At 43.7% G+C, this 17,154-nt stretch overlaps 1 protein-coding gene across 2 annotated transcripts; it reads right to left on the bottom strand.

Annotated features, from left to right (window-relative positions):
- Positions 1 to 5,001: 5,001 nt before the first annotated feature.
- XTBD1 (XRN2 binding domain containing 1) lies at positions 5,002 to 16,842 on the bottom strand. Of its 2 annotated transcripts, XR_004074951.2 has the most exons (4): positions 16,555 to 16,842; positions 15,169 to 15,268; positions 12,093 to 12,259; positions 5,002 to 9,259 (listed from the first exon to the last, which is right to left on the bottom strand). XR_004074951.2 is itself a non-coding variant. In XM_006731021.3 (3 exons), the coding sequence occupies exons 1-3, from the start codon at positions 16,791 to 16,793 to the stop codon at positions 9,248 to 9,250; spliced, it is 351 nt and encodes a 116-aa protein (XP_006731084.1). In that variant the 5' UTR covers positions 16,794 to 16,839; the 3' UTR covers positions 5,002 to 9,247. The 2 variants fall into 2 exon arrangements, 1 of the variants encoding a protein (XP_006731084.1); XM_006731021.3 differs by lacking the exon at positions 12,093 to 12,259 and having other exon boundaries at positions 16,555 to 16,839.
- Positions 16,843 to 17,154: the final 312 nt, after the last annotated feature.

Here is a 17,154-nt window from a genome sequence, read left to right as displayed (position 1 = left end):
TTTACTCCAGTGACTGACTCTTAAATATAACAGTAAGAGTCTCCCCTCTTACTTCATTAAATGCTATTTGGTTACTGCTTCAAAATCTATTTTTATCTTAATCTGTATATTTCAAGTTGATAATTATAAGGGGGTCACATCTCACTTTGCAGGGAGTCTCTGAGCTCAAAGTCCTAAGTTCAACACATGCATAAAACTCATATCTCGTCCACATTCCCATTGGAGAAAATTCTTAGGAATATTCCTCTCCCAATTACTCCTCCGTTTTTTTTCTTCAGCCTTAGAACAGATTCCTATTTCTTTGGTTGAGTACTAGATGTAAACCTTCAATTTACAAGGTTATACCATACAAAAATGTTTACTTTTACACTAGGTAAATTTTATAAATGTGTATGGTATAGCAAGAGGCTAGAACTAAGTCATTTATTTCAGTATGAAGTTGGATTCGTGCTAAAGTTTAAATGCATTTGTGATGCACTTCCTCTGTAACAGTACTTCTGACGTAGAATGCTCAATGTGCGTGGCACTATTTGAAGCACTTTAACATTTATGATCACATTTCATACAGTAATCCTGTGAGGTAGGTACCATTATATTACAGATGAGGAATCTAGATACAGAGAGATTAAGTGAGTGATTTGTTGAAGATCAGCAAGCTAGCAGGTGATAGAGCTGGGATTTGTACCTGGGCAACCTGTTTAGCCAAGAAGTAGACTATCCCTCAAGAAATAATAAGGTATTGAGTTCAGTTTTAGAAAACCTATTAGACTTAAATACATCCCTCTCATTTTTAAAAATACTTGAGTTGATTTAGACTTGGGCACAGACTCGTATCTATCGAGTGAAGAAGTTTTCTTGACCACCATTTTCTACTTCTATTTTTTTTGGTTATAGGAACACCTTCTAGTCTCCGATATAAAGGACTATGACCTATGACTTATCAATAGACCAAATTTTTTTCCCTTCATGGAAATATTCTTGAGTCAGTACCCCCACACACCCCAGTAAAAGTTCCGTGAATAACTTCTGAAACTGATCTAAAAATTCTTACTCCTGTAGGTAGGTAGAAGGTAGTGAAAAAGAAATCTATTAAAGGTGCCTTATTTAGTAACCGTATTTTGTGCTTAGTAAACAAAGTACCTGTCTACTTAATTGATTCATTTAGTACTCTGAAGAAAGAACCCTAGGGCTCATATAATACAATTTAAGAGTTATGTCTGAGGTATTTTGAGCTCTCAGTTCTCCCAAGTTTTAAGAGATAGGGATCAACTTTTTAGGTCTTGGTGGTATTTATTACAATTCCTTTCTATTGCATTTCATAATGCAGAGTCCCAGAGGAATCTCAGTTATGTGGGGATTATTATGTAAATAGAAAAGTCAGTAGTTGCAAAGCTATTAAAGGTAAATGAAATTGTCCATAGGGCAAGGGCCTTGTGCCAAGATGGTAGCTCTGTTACTTCAGTTCCCATCTAGTTAGGAAAAAACAACTGCTGTCAGATAGGAATAAAGATTAGTTTTCTTTAGTTATTCAAGTATATGACATGGAGGAAAGAGAAAGTCTTATTGTTGTTGTTTTCTGTCCTTTGAAAAAGAATATACAAATGTGTGTGCCATTCCTCTTTCAGTAATTTCTCCACCTCACCCCAGCCCAGCTGCATTGGTTTAAAACAATTTTGTTAATAACGTCTTGAGGTTTTTACATTTCCTATTCATAGCATGGGCTAGGGCTTTTTTTTTTTTCAGTTGGGCTAGAAAGACAAATGAGCTGTGCCTTTTGCAAACCTTTTTAGTAAACAACTCATCACAAGCTCAGCAACATTAGCTCCTTGCTGGTTGAAATCAAGAACCCTGGAAGGAAGGGCTCCAGGCTTCCTCTTTGGCATATGGAGGTTTCAGCCTTGGGTGAAAAGCCTGCATGGACTGACTTTCAGGAACTGCCATTGACTTGAGTGGTAAAGCTTGGCCACATGATGCTTTTGTTTATCAGTCACTCATAGAATAATACGTATGAGAAGACTAGAGAGTGTATTCTGCTGACAGCAAATAACCTTTTAGCTGGTTAGAGGTCTTTATATGGTGACAGTCTTGGTTTACAAGTATGATGCTTCTGTAGTCTTTTGGGGGGAGCTTTCTAAACCCCTACCTGGAAGACTGGGATCCTTAAAGCCACTGGGTTGGGTACTTGGTCTGGAGGGGATCAGAGCCTATCTATAAAAGGATCTCTGGCTCCATCAACCTGTACCATTTAGTTGTCATTATTCCTGGAATGCGGAGGGGTTCTGTGGTGTCTTGAAGGCTGCCAAAATGCAAACATTAAGAGCACTTAAGGCAGACCTCTTTATGCTGCTTCCTGTCTGAAGCCCGAGGTGTAAATTGCCCTTTCCCTTCCCCCTTTACAAACAAAGCATTCTGCCAAGAATAGCACAGCCCACCACTGAATTGGACCGGCTGCACTCCTGAATAAGAGAATGTCAAAGAGAGGTTTGCAGCAATTTGGCCTCTGTATAGTCATTTTACAAAACTGAGTTGGGAGATTTTATGTTACTGTGGTGGTGTGAGTACAAAGACCACAAGGAACTGGAAGCTTCTTGTCCTGATAACATCCTGGGCAGAGCATAGGAAAAGAAATCAGAGATTCTAGTCCATATCAGCTTCGGCCAAAAGCTTGGAGTATCACCTCCAAAGAAAAGCTGGATTGTAATCCCTGCTGTGTTTTAGCAGGCTGTGGTTATAGACCTGTACCTGCATGAGCATGTAAGGCTGTGGTTTCAGGTCAAGACTTACCAGAAGAGTTGAAAGGCTGCCTTTAGAATGAAGACGATGTCAATCCCAGGGTTGGGCACAAGGGATCTTTTGCAAGCCAACAAGATCAGTGAGGGCAGTTACTGGGGCCTGATGGTGGTGAGGCTGATGAACCCGTCTGTTCAGGGAGAAAGTTCCCCACCCTGGCTTTTGTTAGCCCTTACACATTGGTTCTTTGATGGGCTGCATATTATTTTGCACTGAGCAGCTTGAGAACAGCACAATCCCCATGGCACCTTCTCAAGACCAAGTCTGACGGATCAGGCTGGAAGAGCAACAATACAAATACAGTTCCAAAGACTGGAATGTAAATCCAAATACTAGGAAACCTCCTTTCCAGACAGCCTCTGGCAGTACATGCACAGGCCTGGACAGGAGGCCAGTAGGACAGCAGAGGACCTCCAGGGTCCAAGCTCCAAATCCTCTGGAGACACTGATTAGCAGGTTTCTGGTTTTTATAAAAGTAGAATGTAGTCATAAAAAATAATTTGGTAAACACAAAGGTAGAAGGAAGCATGAGTCATTGTCTCACCACCTGAGAAGCTGAAAACAAGTGGTTTAAGGGGAAGTGGGACTGTAGGTGATGGACCAAGTCCAAGAGTTCCCAGTCAGCTGGGGTCCACAATTCACAGAGTGATAAAGTCTCAACGGTTTACAAGGTGAGACTCAGGCAAGCCTGCCATGCCAGTGCTAGGGCAAAGGCCATGTTCATGGAGAGGGGAGCACATCCACAGCCTTCACAAGCCCCAGACCCTAGATGCAGGAGTACAGGAGTTCCAAGGCACCTAGTGTTAGTGGAGGACTCCAGTGGACTTATAAGCTCTGGCCACCTGCTGACCCCCAATCCCCATCCTGGAGGTTTTGTTTTTCTTTTTATTTTTTAGATTTTATTTTTTTTGAGAGAGAGAGAATGAGAAAGCACAAGCGGGGGAGCAGCAGAGGGAGAAGGAGAATCAGGCTCCCCACTGAGCAGGGAGCCCGACACGGGACTCGATCCCAGGCCCCTGAGATCATGACCCAAGCCAAAGGCAGACTAAACTGACTGAGCTACCCAGGCACGCCTGGAGGTTTTGCTTCTACCTTTCTCTCTGGGACCGCCAGGCATTTGATTAAGGCTGCATCGTTCAGTGCCTGCTGCCATTCATTTTGTCAGCATAGCTACTGAGTACTTAATGGGTGCCAACTCACATGTTTGGCCCTACTCTGCAACTGGAACTGATTTGGTCTGCCCTTCTGCAGCTCTGGGGATGGAGCCTGGTCTTGTGGGGGTCACTCTGGGTGCTCATTTTTCTTTTGTGTAAGTTAGTTGAAACATTTTGTTTTCCCAGCTTGGCCTCAAAGGGAGAGTAGGGTAGGAATGAAGCAGGGAAAGCTCACGAAGTGCCAGGTACTTAAAGAAATTTTTCCACTGAAGCCTCCAATAAAGATCAAAGTAAGAATCATCCCCCACTTTGAAGATCCCTACACTGATGTGAAGTAAATCAGGAGGAAGGAATTATCTACCAGTTTACATCTAGGTTCAGTTAAATATTCTTAATATGAGAAGATATCAAAGAGACAGGAAAATGCAGCCCCAGCAGTGAGATTTTGGTGCTAGGATCCACAGCAAAGCAAGGGCTTTTAGTCAGCAGGCCCGAACAGTTCAAGCTTGACCTCCTTACTATTTTTTTTTTTTTAAAGATTTTATTTATTTATTTGAGAGAAAGAGAGAGAGAAACAGCATGAGAGGGGAGAGGGTCTGAGGGAGAAGCAGGCTCCCCGCTGAGCCGGGAGCCCGATGTGGGACTCGATCCCAGGACTCCGGGATCATGACCTGAGCCGAAGGCAGTCGCTTAACCAACTGAGCCACCCAGGCGCCCCGACCTCCTTACTGTTAATCACCCTTTCACTAAACCAGGGGAAGACCAAGACCTGCCTCAAGATGCCCTAACAGCATGTCTCCCAGGCAAATAGGTTGGAAGACCATAATCAAGGCTATTTTGGGGTCATCTGCCTACTCTTCCTAGGCTGGGAAAGAAGGATGGGACTTGGGCTGGGACCACCTGGGTTATGTCTAAAGAGCCCTCCTTGCCTGAGAGCACTGTCAAGGAAAAAAGTTCTGGTTCACATGTCCATGCCTAGGATATGCTAAGAATTATAGCTCTGTCTAATGGGAACTTAATAGTCTCAATTTTTACTTTTCTTTTTTTGATTCCCAAGGGAATCTGTTCAGGTGATGTATTCTTGTTACCCCCACCTCCTCAGCTGGTTCTCTTGTCTGTGGGCAAAGCTTCAGGCCCACCTCCCTCCCTGACAAAAGCACATATGCAAAGGACTCTGCCCCTAATGCTTGGCATTGTGAGAAAAACTAAACCAAAATGAGAAAGGCAGCCAACACACTGCCACCCCTAGACCTGAGAGTCCTAACTTGGAAGGACTAGAGTAAACTTCAGGGAAGAAACAGAACCTCATCTGGCTTGCTTTTCACTTAATGAATAAATAGCCTCTTTCACTTGCTTGCTCTTTATTTTAATGAAAACCAAGCCCAGAGAGATTCTTCTTCCCCAAGGAGTGTGTGTGTGTGTGTGTGTGTGTGTGTGTGTGTGTGTATAAAACTTTTTATATATAGGGGCGCCTGGGTGGCTCAGTCGTTAAGCGTCTGCCTTCGGCTCAGGTCAGGTCCCAGGGTCCTGGGATCGAGCCCCGCATCGGGCTCTCCGCTCTGCAGGAAGCCTGCTTCTCCCTCTCTCACTCCCCCTGCTTGTGTTCCCTCTCTGCCTGTCTCTCTCTGTCAAATAAATAATGAATAAAATCTTTAAAAAAGAAAAACTTTTTATATATAATATGTATATTATATATGTAATACATATCTTTTATTTATTTTTTATATATATAAATATATATATATAATCTCCATGAGGGCAGATTTTTTTTTTTTAGTGTGCATTCAGCATTCGTTAAAGGAAGCAATTTCCATGACTACAATCTGTTTAAGTTCTAAAACTCTTGCCTCTTAAGATTTGTGTTTAGTCTTACTTCCTACAGAACCAAAAGGTGTCTCTTAACTAGTCAAGGATGAGAGCCATGACTAGATGACATGATACCTAGACTACAGTCCTCAGACTCCAGAAGTTGAGTCTCTTTCCAGACAAAAGGGGACCCAGCAGAGACTTTAGTGCTGAGCAGCAGAGAAACAGAGTTACCTGACATTTAGAATAATATAAATCTCGGGGCTCCTGGGTGGCTCAGTCGTTGGGCATCTGCCTTCGGCTCGGGTCATGATTCCAGGTCCTGGGATCGAGCCCCTCATCGGGCTCCCTGCTCGGCGAGAAGCCTGCTTCTCCCTTTCCCACTCCCCTTGCTTGTGTTCCCTCTCTCACTGTGTCTCTCTGTCAAATAAATAAATAAAATCTTAAAAAAAAAAAGAATATAAATCTCATTTCAGATGCGACAATGTGTATTTTCAGTGCCGTTTACTACAAATAGCAAAGCCTCAGAGGATGGGCAGTGATAATGAATCCTCCCAGTGCCCATGGAATAGGTAAGCCCTCAGGTCCACATGGATCCTGGAAATTCCTTGCCTCTGCAATGGTAGACGATTCATCAGGTGGGCTATAGACTTTAATGAATATTGTAAAAATCAATTTTCTGGGTAATATAAAAGGGTATCACGGTTAATTGAGCACCCTAACCTGTACTGTTAGTACTTGCTTCTCACAAGGTCTTGAGACTTAAGTCTTTAACAGAAAAGATGCTCTCTAGTTGTTATTTGAAGGTAACAGTGTACCATGTCCCTTCCTATGATCTCATTTGATCCTTACCCCGTGTTGGACAGCACTGCATATACCAAGGCCAGTATCTTGGAGTGAGCTGCAGTTTCACCATTAAGAGTGGGCCATTCTGCCTACACTACAAGGACTGCTGCAATGCAAAAATTTAGATTTCTGTGCCACTTTCTATCCCAGAAAAACAAAGGATGAAATTCTAAAATACCGCTTAATTTTACAGATCAGATAGCTACAAAGGTTTTAAAGATGAGAAGAAAAACAGAGACAGTTTAAGCTGAGGAAATGATAAGAAAACCCATTAGAAAATGGTTATCAGAAAATTTGCTTTTGACTAACTAGAGAAGTCTTCAAAAATAGAGTGAAGAAGAATGGGGGAGGGGAACATGCAATCAGTGCACAATTTAAGCTTGCTTTCTGAAATGGATTTACGTTCCTGACAGGATGTTATTATTTTAAAAGGGCATTATATCTTACAGAGAAAATAGGATCTGTGATGAGAAACCTGTGAAAGATGCATTTTAGAAGTGAACATCCCCACTCTGATATTTCCCAATTTATAAATTTGGTTTTTAAGCCTCACAAATTTGTATAGGTAACCAGAATAGAAAGAGGCTAGGCCACATGTGAGGAAGAGGCTAAGGCTCACTGAGCACTAGCTTACCCCTGCAACATCTTCGTCTTTGCCACAGCTCTTTGTGCTAGGTATTTCTATGACCTCCATTTCCCAGGTAAGGCTAGGGAGAGAAATGGTTTGCCCAATTATATCAGAGATCTTGACCTCACGTGGTCCACCCTAGTGATTGCTACAGATTAGAGCCAGAAGCTGCACAGAGATGTGCTCATCCAAGGTGTGATGCTTGTCCTTAGGCTTGAGCAGTGGGTGAGAGTCATCCCACTTGTCTGTTCCCAGCATCATGCTCCCACAGCCAGCTCTCCTCTTCAGCATTCCTGGTTTTTTTAATTACCTGGGTTTACTGGTAGGTTCAGCTAAGACAGGGTCCACTGCCTTATTCACCATTACCCCAAATACCAAGCCCAGTGATGAGTGAATTCTGCTGTGACTGTTATATTGCTGACCCCAAATGAAGTCCCTCTCTCAATATTTATGCCTGGAGGTAAGTTCTTAATGGTGGGTACTAAATAAGAAATAGAGGGCTCCTGGCTGGCTCAGTTGGTAGTGCATGCAACTCTTGATCTCAATGTCGTAAGTTGGAGCCCCAAGTTGGATGAAGAGATTACTTAAAAATAAAATCTTAGGGGCGCCTGGGTGGTTCAGTCGGTGAAGCATCTGCCTTCGGCTCAGGTCATGATTCCAGGGTCCTGGGATCAAGTCCCATATCGGGCTCCTCGCTCAGCAGGGAGCCTGCTTCTCCCTCTGCCTGCAGCTCCTCCTGCTTGTGCTCTAACAAATAAAAAAAATCTTTAAAAAAAAAAAATTTTATGGGGCGACTGGGTGGCTCAGTCGTTAGGTGTCTGCCTTCGGCTCAGGTCATGGTCCCAGGGTCCTGGGATCGAGCCCCGCATCGGACTCCCTGCTCTGCGGGAAGCCTGCTTCTCCCTCTCCCACTCCCCCTGCTTGTGTTCCCTCTCTCGCTGTCTCTCTGTCAAATACATAAATAAAATCTTTAAAAAAATTTTAAAATGAATGAGTGGAAGAGGGAGGGGATAAAGAACAGATATATTAACTAAGTGGGGAAAACAGAATTTCAGAGCAAAACAGCATTGCATTACACAAATATTTCTTCAGGGGCTATGGGCAAAGCAATCCTTAAGTCTAGAAGACCAAAACCCTCAGGATCCCTGCAGAAAAAGAGAATGTGGGCTTTACTCAGCTATCTAGGAGACCTTCTAGAAAATCTATAAATCAACTAGGCTGCCTGGATCAAGCTGTGGCATCTGGTGTCCATTTTAAAATAAGGCCAGATGCCCTTTCACAAGCCGCCTCTTCCCATGAGCTGGTAGGTACCTGAGGCCTATGATTTGATTCTCACTCATCTCTTAAAAAAAGATGAGTGTGTGTGGCAGTGGCCATAAAGACGGCATAAACTTCAGAAAGAAATAAGGAAATAAGGGCGCCTAGGTGGCTCAGTCGGTGAAGTGTATGCCTTCGGCTCGAGTCATGATCTCAAGGTCCTGGGATCGAGCCCTGAGTCGGGCTCCCTGCTTAGCAGGGAGTCTGCTTATCCCTCGCCCTCTGCCCCTCCCCCCTTCTCATGCTCTCTTTCTCTCAAATAAATAAAATCTTAAAAAAAAAGAAATAAGGCTGGTTTGCCTCAGTGCGGGGAGGGGAAAAGACCATAAAACAGAATCAGACTTGAAAATACATTATTGAAAAATCCAAATTGTAAAATTCACTACCGGCAATTATTACAACAACATAAAAAAAAAAAATAGGCATTTTTAACAAAAAGTTTGACATTCAAAAAGTGAAAATAAAAAAAAGAGGGCATGATTTATAAATACATAAATATCCATGCACACTTTTACAATGATAGCTACTGGAAGAATGAGACCTTTTAAAACTCCAAACTAGACAAGATTGTCATTCCAACTGCCTCTTTCCTACATGTTGGAAATACCAGGAATCTTAAGAGAGCTGCTGTGGTCCATGTCACATTCATCCCAGCCTCCTTCCTAAGCCTGTAGCTGATGCTGGAAAATGTGATGAATCTTCTGCCTCAGCTTTGATGCTGGGGAAAAAAAAAGAAAAGGTTATTTAGCTATGTAGTCCAGCAAATCTAATTTATAAATTAAAATACAGCATGAAGGGTGCCTGGGTGGCTCAGTCAATTAAGTTTCTGCCTTCCACTAAGGTCATGGTGCTGGAGTCCCAGGACTGAGTCCTACATCGGGCTCCCTGCTCAGTGGGGAGTCTGCTTCTTCCTCTCCCTCTGCCTCTCCCCCGGCTTGTGTGCTCTCTCTCGCTCTCTCAAATAAATAAAATCTTTTACAAAATAAAATACAGCAGTAATACAATATTTATCTACCTAGATGGAAAGTAGACTCAAATTATTATTTTAGTACATACAGAAAATTCAACAAAACATTGAACATACCATCTATTTGGGACCTAGAGCCTAATTTTTTTGTCTTGACACCTGTGATCTATAAATGCTGACAATTTAAAGTGATAACAGAAACACCTGAAATATAACTTTCTTCATGGCATGCTCTTCAGTGAAGGGTTCTAAAAGCAGAATCACACAACACTCTTCTAAATTAAAATCAGTTGAATCCAGGTAGTAATTCACAAGATTTCACATTGACTCAGGATATTTAGGAGATGTGAAGGTTATGTATTCCTGGATTTCACACTATTAGAAACTGTAAATGCATGTCTTCAAATAGTGGCGAACTGAAGCAGATATATTCTTTCTGGGTGCTCTCTAGCACCTTTGGTAAATTTAAACTTAGCTTTAGACAACTTTTAAGCTGGGTGTGAAGAAATCATGTTGGCTGTCACCTTGTATTTGAATGGATTTCCTTAACATTTAGCAGTGCAAGTGAATCAATCTGAGAGTCTTTTTAGTAATAAGAGTTTTCAAGGTATGACCTATTTCCTAGCTAAGCCTGTCACTCCAGTCTTTTTGAGGAATGAAACAGCAAAATTCCTCAGGAAAAGCAAAATATATCAAGTCTTTCCCCTTTTGGGAGAATGCAGTATCACCTAAAGAAACCATCATTGGGGCACCTGGGTGGCTCAGTTGGTTGAGCAGCTGCCTTCAGCTCGGGTCATGGTCCCGGGCTCCTGGGATCAAGCCCCACATCAGGCTCCCTGCTCGGCGGAGAGCCTGCTTCTCCCTCTCCCTCTGTCTGCCACTCTGTCTACTTGTGCTATCTCTCTGTCAAATAAATAAATAAATAATATCTTTAAAAAAAAAAAAGAAACCATCATTACTCCAAAAGAAAAGAAAATCCCCTAAGCCATCTTTCCAATTTCCCATAGAACAGACCAAGACTACGGCAGCCGAGAAGCTGCCACAGCTCGGGCTGCTGCAAGTATGGTCTTTGACACAAGGTGTTGGCATGTGATGTACTCATCCTGAGCACCGGGCAACAGTCTGGCCTGGGGGGTCAGAATCAGCTTTTCTGGCTTTTTCTCTTTCTAGTGGATAAAGGGGAAAAGGTAGCTCCATCCATCTGACAGGCTGAATTTGTTTTAATACTTCCAAATACTTGCTGCTTTAAAATCACATCTCCTTTCACCACAGGAGTGGCTTTTCCATTACCTTAGAGCTTGCTAAGATTGGACATCATGCACAGAAAAGCACTTCTTCAAAGGCAAGTATGCTTGTTTTCCTACCTTCTCGTTCACATTTCAAATCCAGTCACCTTCCGTACTGCCATTTTCCTTCTTGGATAAAAATGTTCTTAGGAATAATGGGCCAAGAAATTAAGTTGACAAATTCTTTCTGTGAGCCGATAATGAGAGCTTCCTCGTTAATCACTCCTCTTTCTCCTTAAGACAATGGCTTGGAAATATTAACCTCTGACAGTGCTAGTAACCACACCCTTCCTGAGTGAGCTGCTGCCCTTTGTAAATTACTGCTCGCTAATGGATAAAGCTGGTCTGCCACAAAGGCTGCTAGTAGCTGCCTAGGGATGACTGTTAGATCCCTGAGATTGTTTGCTCAGTATATTTGTATTTGAATCCGAAGAAAAATCATACACTGCAACTGTGTGATAAATACCACCTGTCAGAGAACAATGCTCATTTCTTTTCTCAGACCAAAAAAATAAGAGTTGGATAGACCAGAGATGTATCTGCCTCAAAACTGCAGTATATAATTTTTTTAAATCTTACTTTATTTTTTTTAAAGATTTTATTTATTTATTTGAGAGACAGAGAGAGAGAGAGAATGAGCATGGGGAGGGGCAGAGAAAAGCAGACTCCCCACCAAGGGCTCGATCCCAGGACCCTGAGATCATGACCTGAGCCAAAGGTGGACACTTCACCGACTGAGCCAGCCAGACGCCCCTTAAATCTTACTCTAAAGAAACTGTCCTAAGTTACCTTCACTGTCCAGTCTCAAGATGCCAACAATGCCAGGTGATTCATTTCTACTTGCTAGCTAGCTTTAAAACCCACCTAAACTTTAATTTTAGAGCTCAGGATCTATTCTAGGCAGAACTATGACACTTTCAGGTGCATGGCTCAATATCAGGGGTTTTTTGTTTGTTTGTTTGTTTGGTATGTGGCCTAGCCATGTTGCTTAATGTTTGCCAGCCTCTATTACACGCAAAAACTTTAGGCAAGAGACAAAAGAACTGCTGGGAAGTCCCCATGACTCTTTCCAGTGGCTTCCCAGGGTGGCCTTCAATAGAGAAGGGACAGCCTTCAACACCACCCAAGTCTGTCATAGCACACACATCAGAAGAGTCCTTCTCAGGATCGAAGTATCCAGAAGTCTTAAAAACTGGCAAAACTCTGCATACCCTTTAAGGATCTCACTTCTCAGGGTTAACTGAGTTTCATTTTCAGTGGTATCAATAGTCTAAAACTTGGCTACTAAGAAAACTTACGTTTTATTGAAAGGAAGCCGGAACACACACAATCCGCAAGTGCTCTAGAAGTAGAGGCTCCCCGCAGGCTTCTTCCAGGTAGCTAGGTGAGTGTGACTAGTCTGATGGCAGAGCTGCTTTCAGGGATACCAGGTTTGTGCCTGAGGACTCTTCTCTGGAGGCTGACACTGGGCAATGACAGTGTCAGAAATGAACATCCCAGGACAGAGGACTCCTATACTGTGGAGGTTCAAGACCCCTTCACAGTATTAACAGATTAGAGAAACGCCCTGGCCCAACACACACATGTAGTTCTTCACACTGGTGTATGGACATGCTTATCAATTACAAAAGCTCCTTAGTTTCCCTTGGTCTGTGACCCAAACATCGTGAAGGGTTCTGATCTCTAATAGTCCAGAAGACTATGACTACATATAAGACAGAGAAGTATAGGGGCGCCTGGGTGGCTCAGTTGGCTAAGCACCTGCCTTCAGTTCAGGTCATGATCTCAGGGTCCTGGGATCGAGCTCCACATTGGGTTCCCTGCTTCTCCCTCGCCCTCTGCCCCTCCCTCTTGCTCATTCTCTCTCTCACACAAATAAATAAAAATCTTAAAAAAAAAAAAAAAAGAAGTATAACAAAATTGACTTGAAAAAAGTTTTAAGGACGGCAAAATACCTCTTGGGAGTAAAAAGCAAGGAAAGAATCTGCCACACGCAGTTAGGAAGTAAAAGCTGATCCTACTCCTGCCTAGGGTGCACTCAGGCAGCCAGCAACTATCTAGCTGCCCCATGACTGAGCCCCAGGAACCTCACCACTATGGGACACTGATGAACTACCCAGAGATTTTTTTTTAAAAGTATTATATGAGACAATCCAAAAAGTCACAAACTTCCAATTTCTGACCCCAGATTCAGATTTTAAAAGAGTATGTTTTTTTAGCAAAACTATTTGAAATCAAGTGGGGTGTGCTGTTTGAGACTGAAGTACTTTCTGGGAAGCTGAGATTTTGATTAGTTCCTTGATACCCACACAGAAGGGAACCTCTTTATATGTCCTGCCTCCCAAAACAAAACCCAACAAGGATGAGGTAAGGGCTTACCTATATTTCTGAGAATAGAAATAAAACGGACTTGCAGCCTTTTACTCTATTGCTTTCGTCAATTTTGTAAGCATTTTCTAAGCTGCTCTTAGGTAAGCCTATAATAGGTTTTGGAGACAGAAGGACTAAAACTTTGGGCACCATCTCTTCCCTTGAAAAGCTTACAATCTTCTAAAATAGACCTGGTAGAGTGCCGAAGAAACAAACTTTGGGAGAGAGGAAGCAATTAATTTTGCTGCCTGAAAAGGCCCAGGCAAATGAGAAAAAGCATGTCTTGGGGTGCCTGGGTGGCTCATTCGGTTAAGTGTCGGACTTCAGCTCAGCTTCATGATCTCAGGGTCAGAGGATGGAGCCCCACATCGAGCTCCGCACTCAACAGGGAGTCTGCTGGAGATTCTCTTCTCCCTCTCCCTCTGCCCTCCCCTGCTCCACTGCCCCACTAGTGCTGCTCTCTAAAATAAATACATCTTAAAAAAAAAAAAGAAGCATGTCTTAGGGGATTCTGAAGAACAACTGGGATGCCCAGCCCATCATCTGAGCTTCTTTCTCCCACACTCTCCAGGGCCCCAGCACAAGGACCCAGATACAAGGCTCCCCAGGCAAATAGCTCACCATGTAAAGTCTGCAACCTCATATCAGACTAAGCCCTACAGAGTTGACACCTGTGATCTATAAATGCTGACAATTTAAAGTGATAACAGAACAGCTATATGTGGGTATTATTCCATCTACATTTCCATCAGCAAGTCAGATGGGCCAAACCAATCTGGTTAAGACCTTCACCCATTGGGGTAAAGATGAGTTAATGTTACCAACAAGATTTTTTAATAAGTGGAAAGCTGTAGCATTCTAGCCAACATTTTCTTAAAAATTAAGCAAAAAGCTCAAAACTTCATAAAGGAAGTTTAGAGGTTAAATTTATGAATTACTCCACCAACAATGTGTAATTTAGTTGTTATCTAGTTATGAAAAGGCTTATACCAATTACAGAGAAATGAAAGTGAAAAGGCACTTAAGTGTCCACAGATAAATGAATGGATAAAGAAGATGTGCTGTTATACATAATGGAATACTACTCAGCAATAAAAAAAAAAAAAAAAGATCTTGACATTCGCTACATGGTTGGGCCTAGAGTGCATTACACTAAGTGAAATAAGACAGATGAATTTCACTTATTATGTGGAATCTAAAAAAAACAACAAACAAAACCAGGTTCATAGATTCAGGAAACACTGTTGGTTACCAGGTGGGGGGTGGGTCACAGAGGTGAAGGGCATTTAAGACGTCCAAACTTCCAATTATAAAATAAACTAAGTCATAAGGATGTGATGTACAGCACAGAGAATACAGTCAGTAATACTGTGACAGCTTTGTATGGTGAATGATGGATAACTAGATAATAAGTAGAGATTATTTTGTAACGTATAAAAACATTATGATGTACACCTGAAACGAATAGGATATTGTATGTCAATTATACTTCAGTAACAAATTAAAAAAAAATTTTTTTAAGATTTTATTTGACAGAGAGAGAGAGAGCACAAGCAGAGGGAGCGGCAGGCAGAGGGAGAAGCAGGCTTCCCGCCGTGCAAGAAGCCCGATGTGGGACTCGATCCCAGGACACTGAGCCACCCAGGCGTCCTAAATTTTTAAACATTTTTAATGAGGGGCGCCTGGGTGGCTCGGTCATTGGGCGTCTGCCTTCGGCTCGGGTCATGGTCCCAGGATCCTGGGATCGAGTCCCGAGACAGGTTCCCTGCTCGGCAGGGAGCCTGCAGGGAGCCTGCTTTCCCCCCTCCCACTCCCCCTGCTTGTGTTCCCTCTCTTGCTCGCTCTATCAAATAAATAAATTTAAAAAAAAAAACTTAAAAAAATTTTTTTTTAATCAAAGGGCTTAGATCCTTGGGGAGTAAACAATATACTCTAACACATCAACATAAAAGCAGGGGCCATTAATGCTATACCATTTCAAATGCACTTAGAAACCCTGTTTACCTTTTTCATTAATTCACTCCTGGTAGTAAACTGTGGCAGGTCTTCCACTTCAATCCCATCAGCCATTTCCATCACTTTGTCTAAAAGGTCTTTGTTGTAACTGCACAATAAAAAGTAGTAAGATAAAAACCGTGGAGAAATTACTTGTCACTATGGGTTAATGAGAAATTGCAAGTAGCCCAACTCAGCATTCTGATGTGATACTACAGGGGAAATGGACACATGCTCAGCGGCAGGTTAGGAAACGTTCTTCTGGCTTGTGGATTCAGAAGCCACTGTAGGAATGCAAATAGAGCAGGCGTTTCAAGATTTACAAAACAAAAAAAATTTACAAAAATAGAGGCAATGTACATCTGGCAGTACATATTCATGGATACAGTATGAGGACCAAAATGTTTTATTTTTTAAACACACGGAATGTTGGTCTAATGTAAATAACATCATTTGTTCATTTTTCCAATTTTCTGACATTTTCCTAGTCTTGGAGCCCATTAACCAGGATTTCTCAGGGGCACCCAGAAAACAGAGGAAAAGCCTTTGGCACTGCTCCTCCAAATCCTGCTCTAACAACCCCAACAAACCAAGTGGCTAAAGGCTGGCGGAAGCATATGACTAGAGTCAGAGAGCCAAAACGGGCACAGAAACCAGGACTAAGACAAGTCATCTTACTATCCTAGCACAATTTCAAGACACTAAAATAAAAGGATGTGGGAACTTCAAGATTTGACACCTTCTTCACTGAGGGCGTACAAGGGGTGCCTTATCCAGCACTTCAACAACAGCCCCTTGAAGTCGTCTGTTATTTTCCTAACAGGAAAGGCAGAGAGGCAAAAGAGTCCAGCAGACTGGGGAGTGGGGAGAAAAAGCCAAAGGCCACAGATCACATCCTGCCATAAATGGTAAAATCCACAATCCTGCCAGAAGACATATGGCCCTCTCTCAGCTCCTTCATATGTAAAATGGGGATCTCAGTTTCTGTGTCTGCACGTTTGCCATGTGGGTGGAAGGAGCCAAGACACTTACAATGTACTCCGCAAAGGCGATGGTTTAAACTAATAGTATTAATACAGATGACAATGGCATTTTAGCGCCCACCATAGATTGAGCTCTTGCTAAATAGCCTGTGCTAGGTGCATTTTTTTTTTTTTTTTTTTTTTGCTCTTTAATATTGTAGTCTTCACAACTCATTTTCCAAATGAGGAAATTGAGGCTCTGAGAGGTTAAATGTCTTTCCAAGCAGCTGGCTAGCGTGGGAATCAGCCATAGGCCGGGCCAGTGCGGCGGGAGGTTGGGGGCGGGGTCAGCACTGGGCAGGGGTCGGCCCTAGGGGAGGGCTGCGGGTCTGAAGGTAGGGGACAGGGTCAGCCAGCCCGCAGGGGTCCGCACCTGCAACCCAGGAAGAGGTGGTTGGCCCACACCATGGAGAGGGACAGCAGCTGGTCCAGGCGGCCACCGCCATCGGGCGGGTCGCGGTAGTCGGGCAAGTGGCGCAGAATGAATTCCATGCGAGCCTTCCATTGCTTCTCGCTCTCCGAGTAGGAGCGGAACTGCTCCGCGAAGTCGGCCGCCTGCCGCACCCCCGAAACTAGCTCCTCCACCGCGGCGGCCGCCTCGCCACCCACCATGGCGCCCTCCGCCGCCGAAGGCCGCACCCGCCCGCCGCCTTCCCGACTCGCACCGCGCCACGTCCTGGCGGCTAGAGGGCCCCCTGCGGCGCGCGACTGCTCGGGAGGACCGACCTGGAGCGCCCTCGCCGGGAGCGGCGGCCTCACCGGCTCGGGCCCCTCAGACCTCCACAGCCTGCTACGCCTGGCGTGCGTCTACGCGGGGGCCGCTGAGGCCATTCTCAGTCGACCCCGCGGGGAACCGGTAGGGAAACTGAGGCCCCCAAGCACAAAGACGGAGTGCCCCTCTCCCATTCGGCAGCTGGGTGCCAGCCAGAGCTATGCTGTGTCCTTGCCCTGGGGGCTCCCCGGGCCCCTGGCC

This window comes from Leptonychotes weddellii, chromosome 7, assembly GCF_054177405.1.
Source record: "Leptonychotes weddellii isolate Sample4059 chromosome 7, ASM5417740v2, whole genome shotgun sequence".
Classification (NCBI taxonomy): Eukaryota; Metazoa; Chordata; class Mammalia; order Carnivora; family Phocidae; genus Leptonychotes; species Leptonychotes weddellii.
The sequence above is the reverse complement of the archived record's forward strand: the minus strand, read 5'-3'. Positions and strand labels throughout refer to the sequence as shown.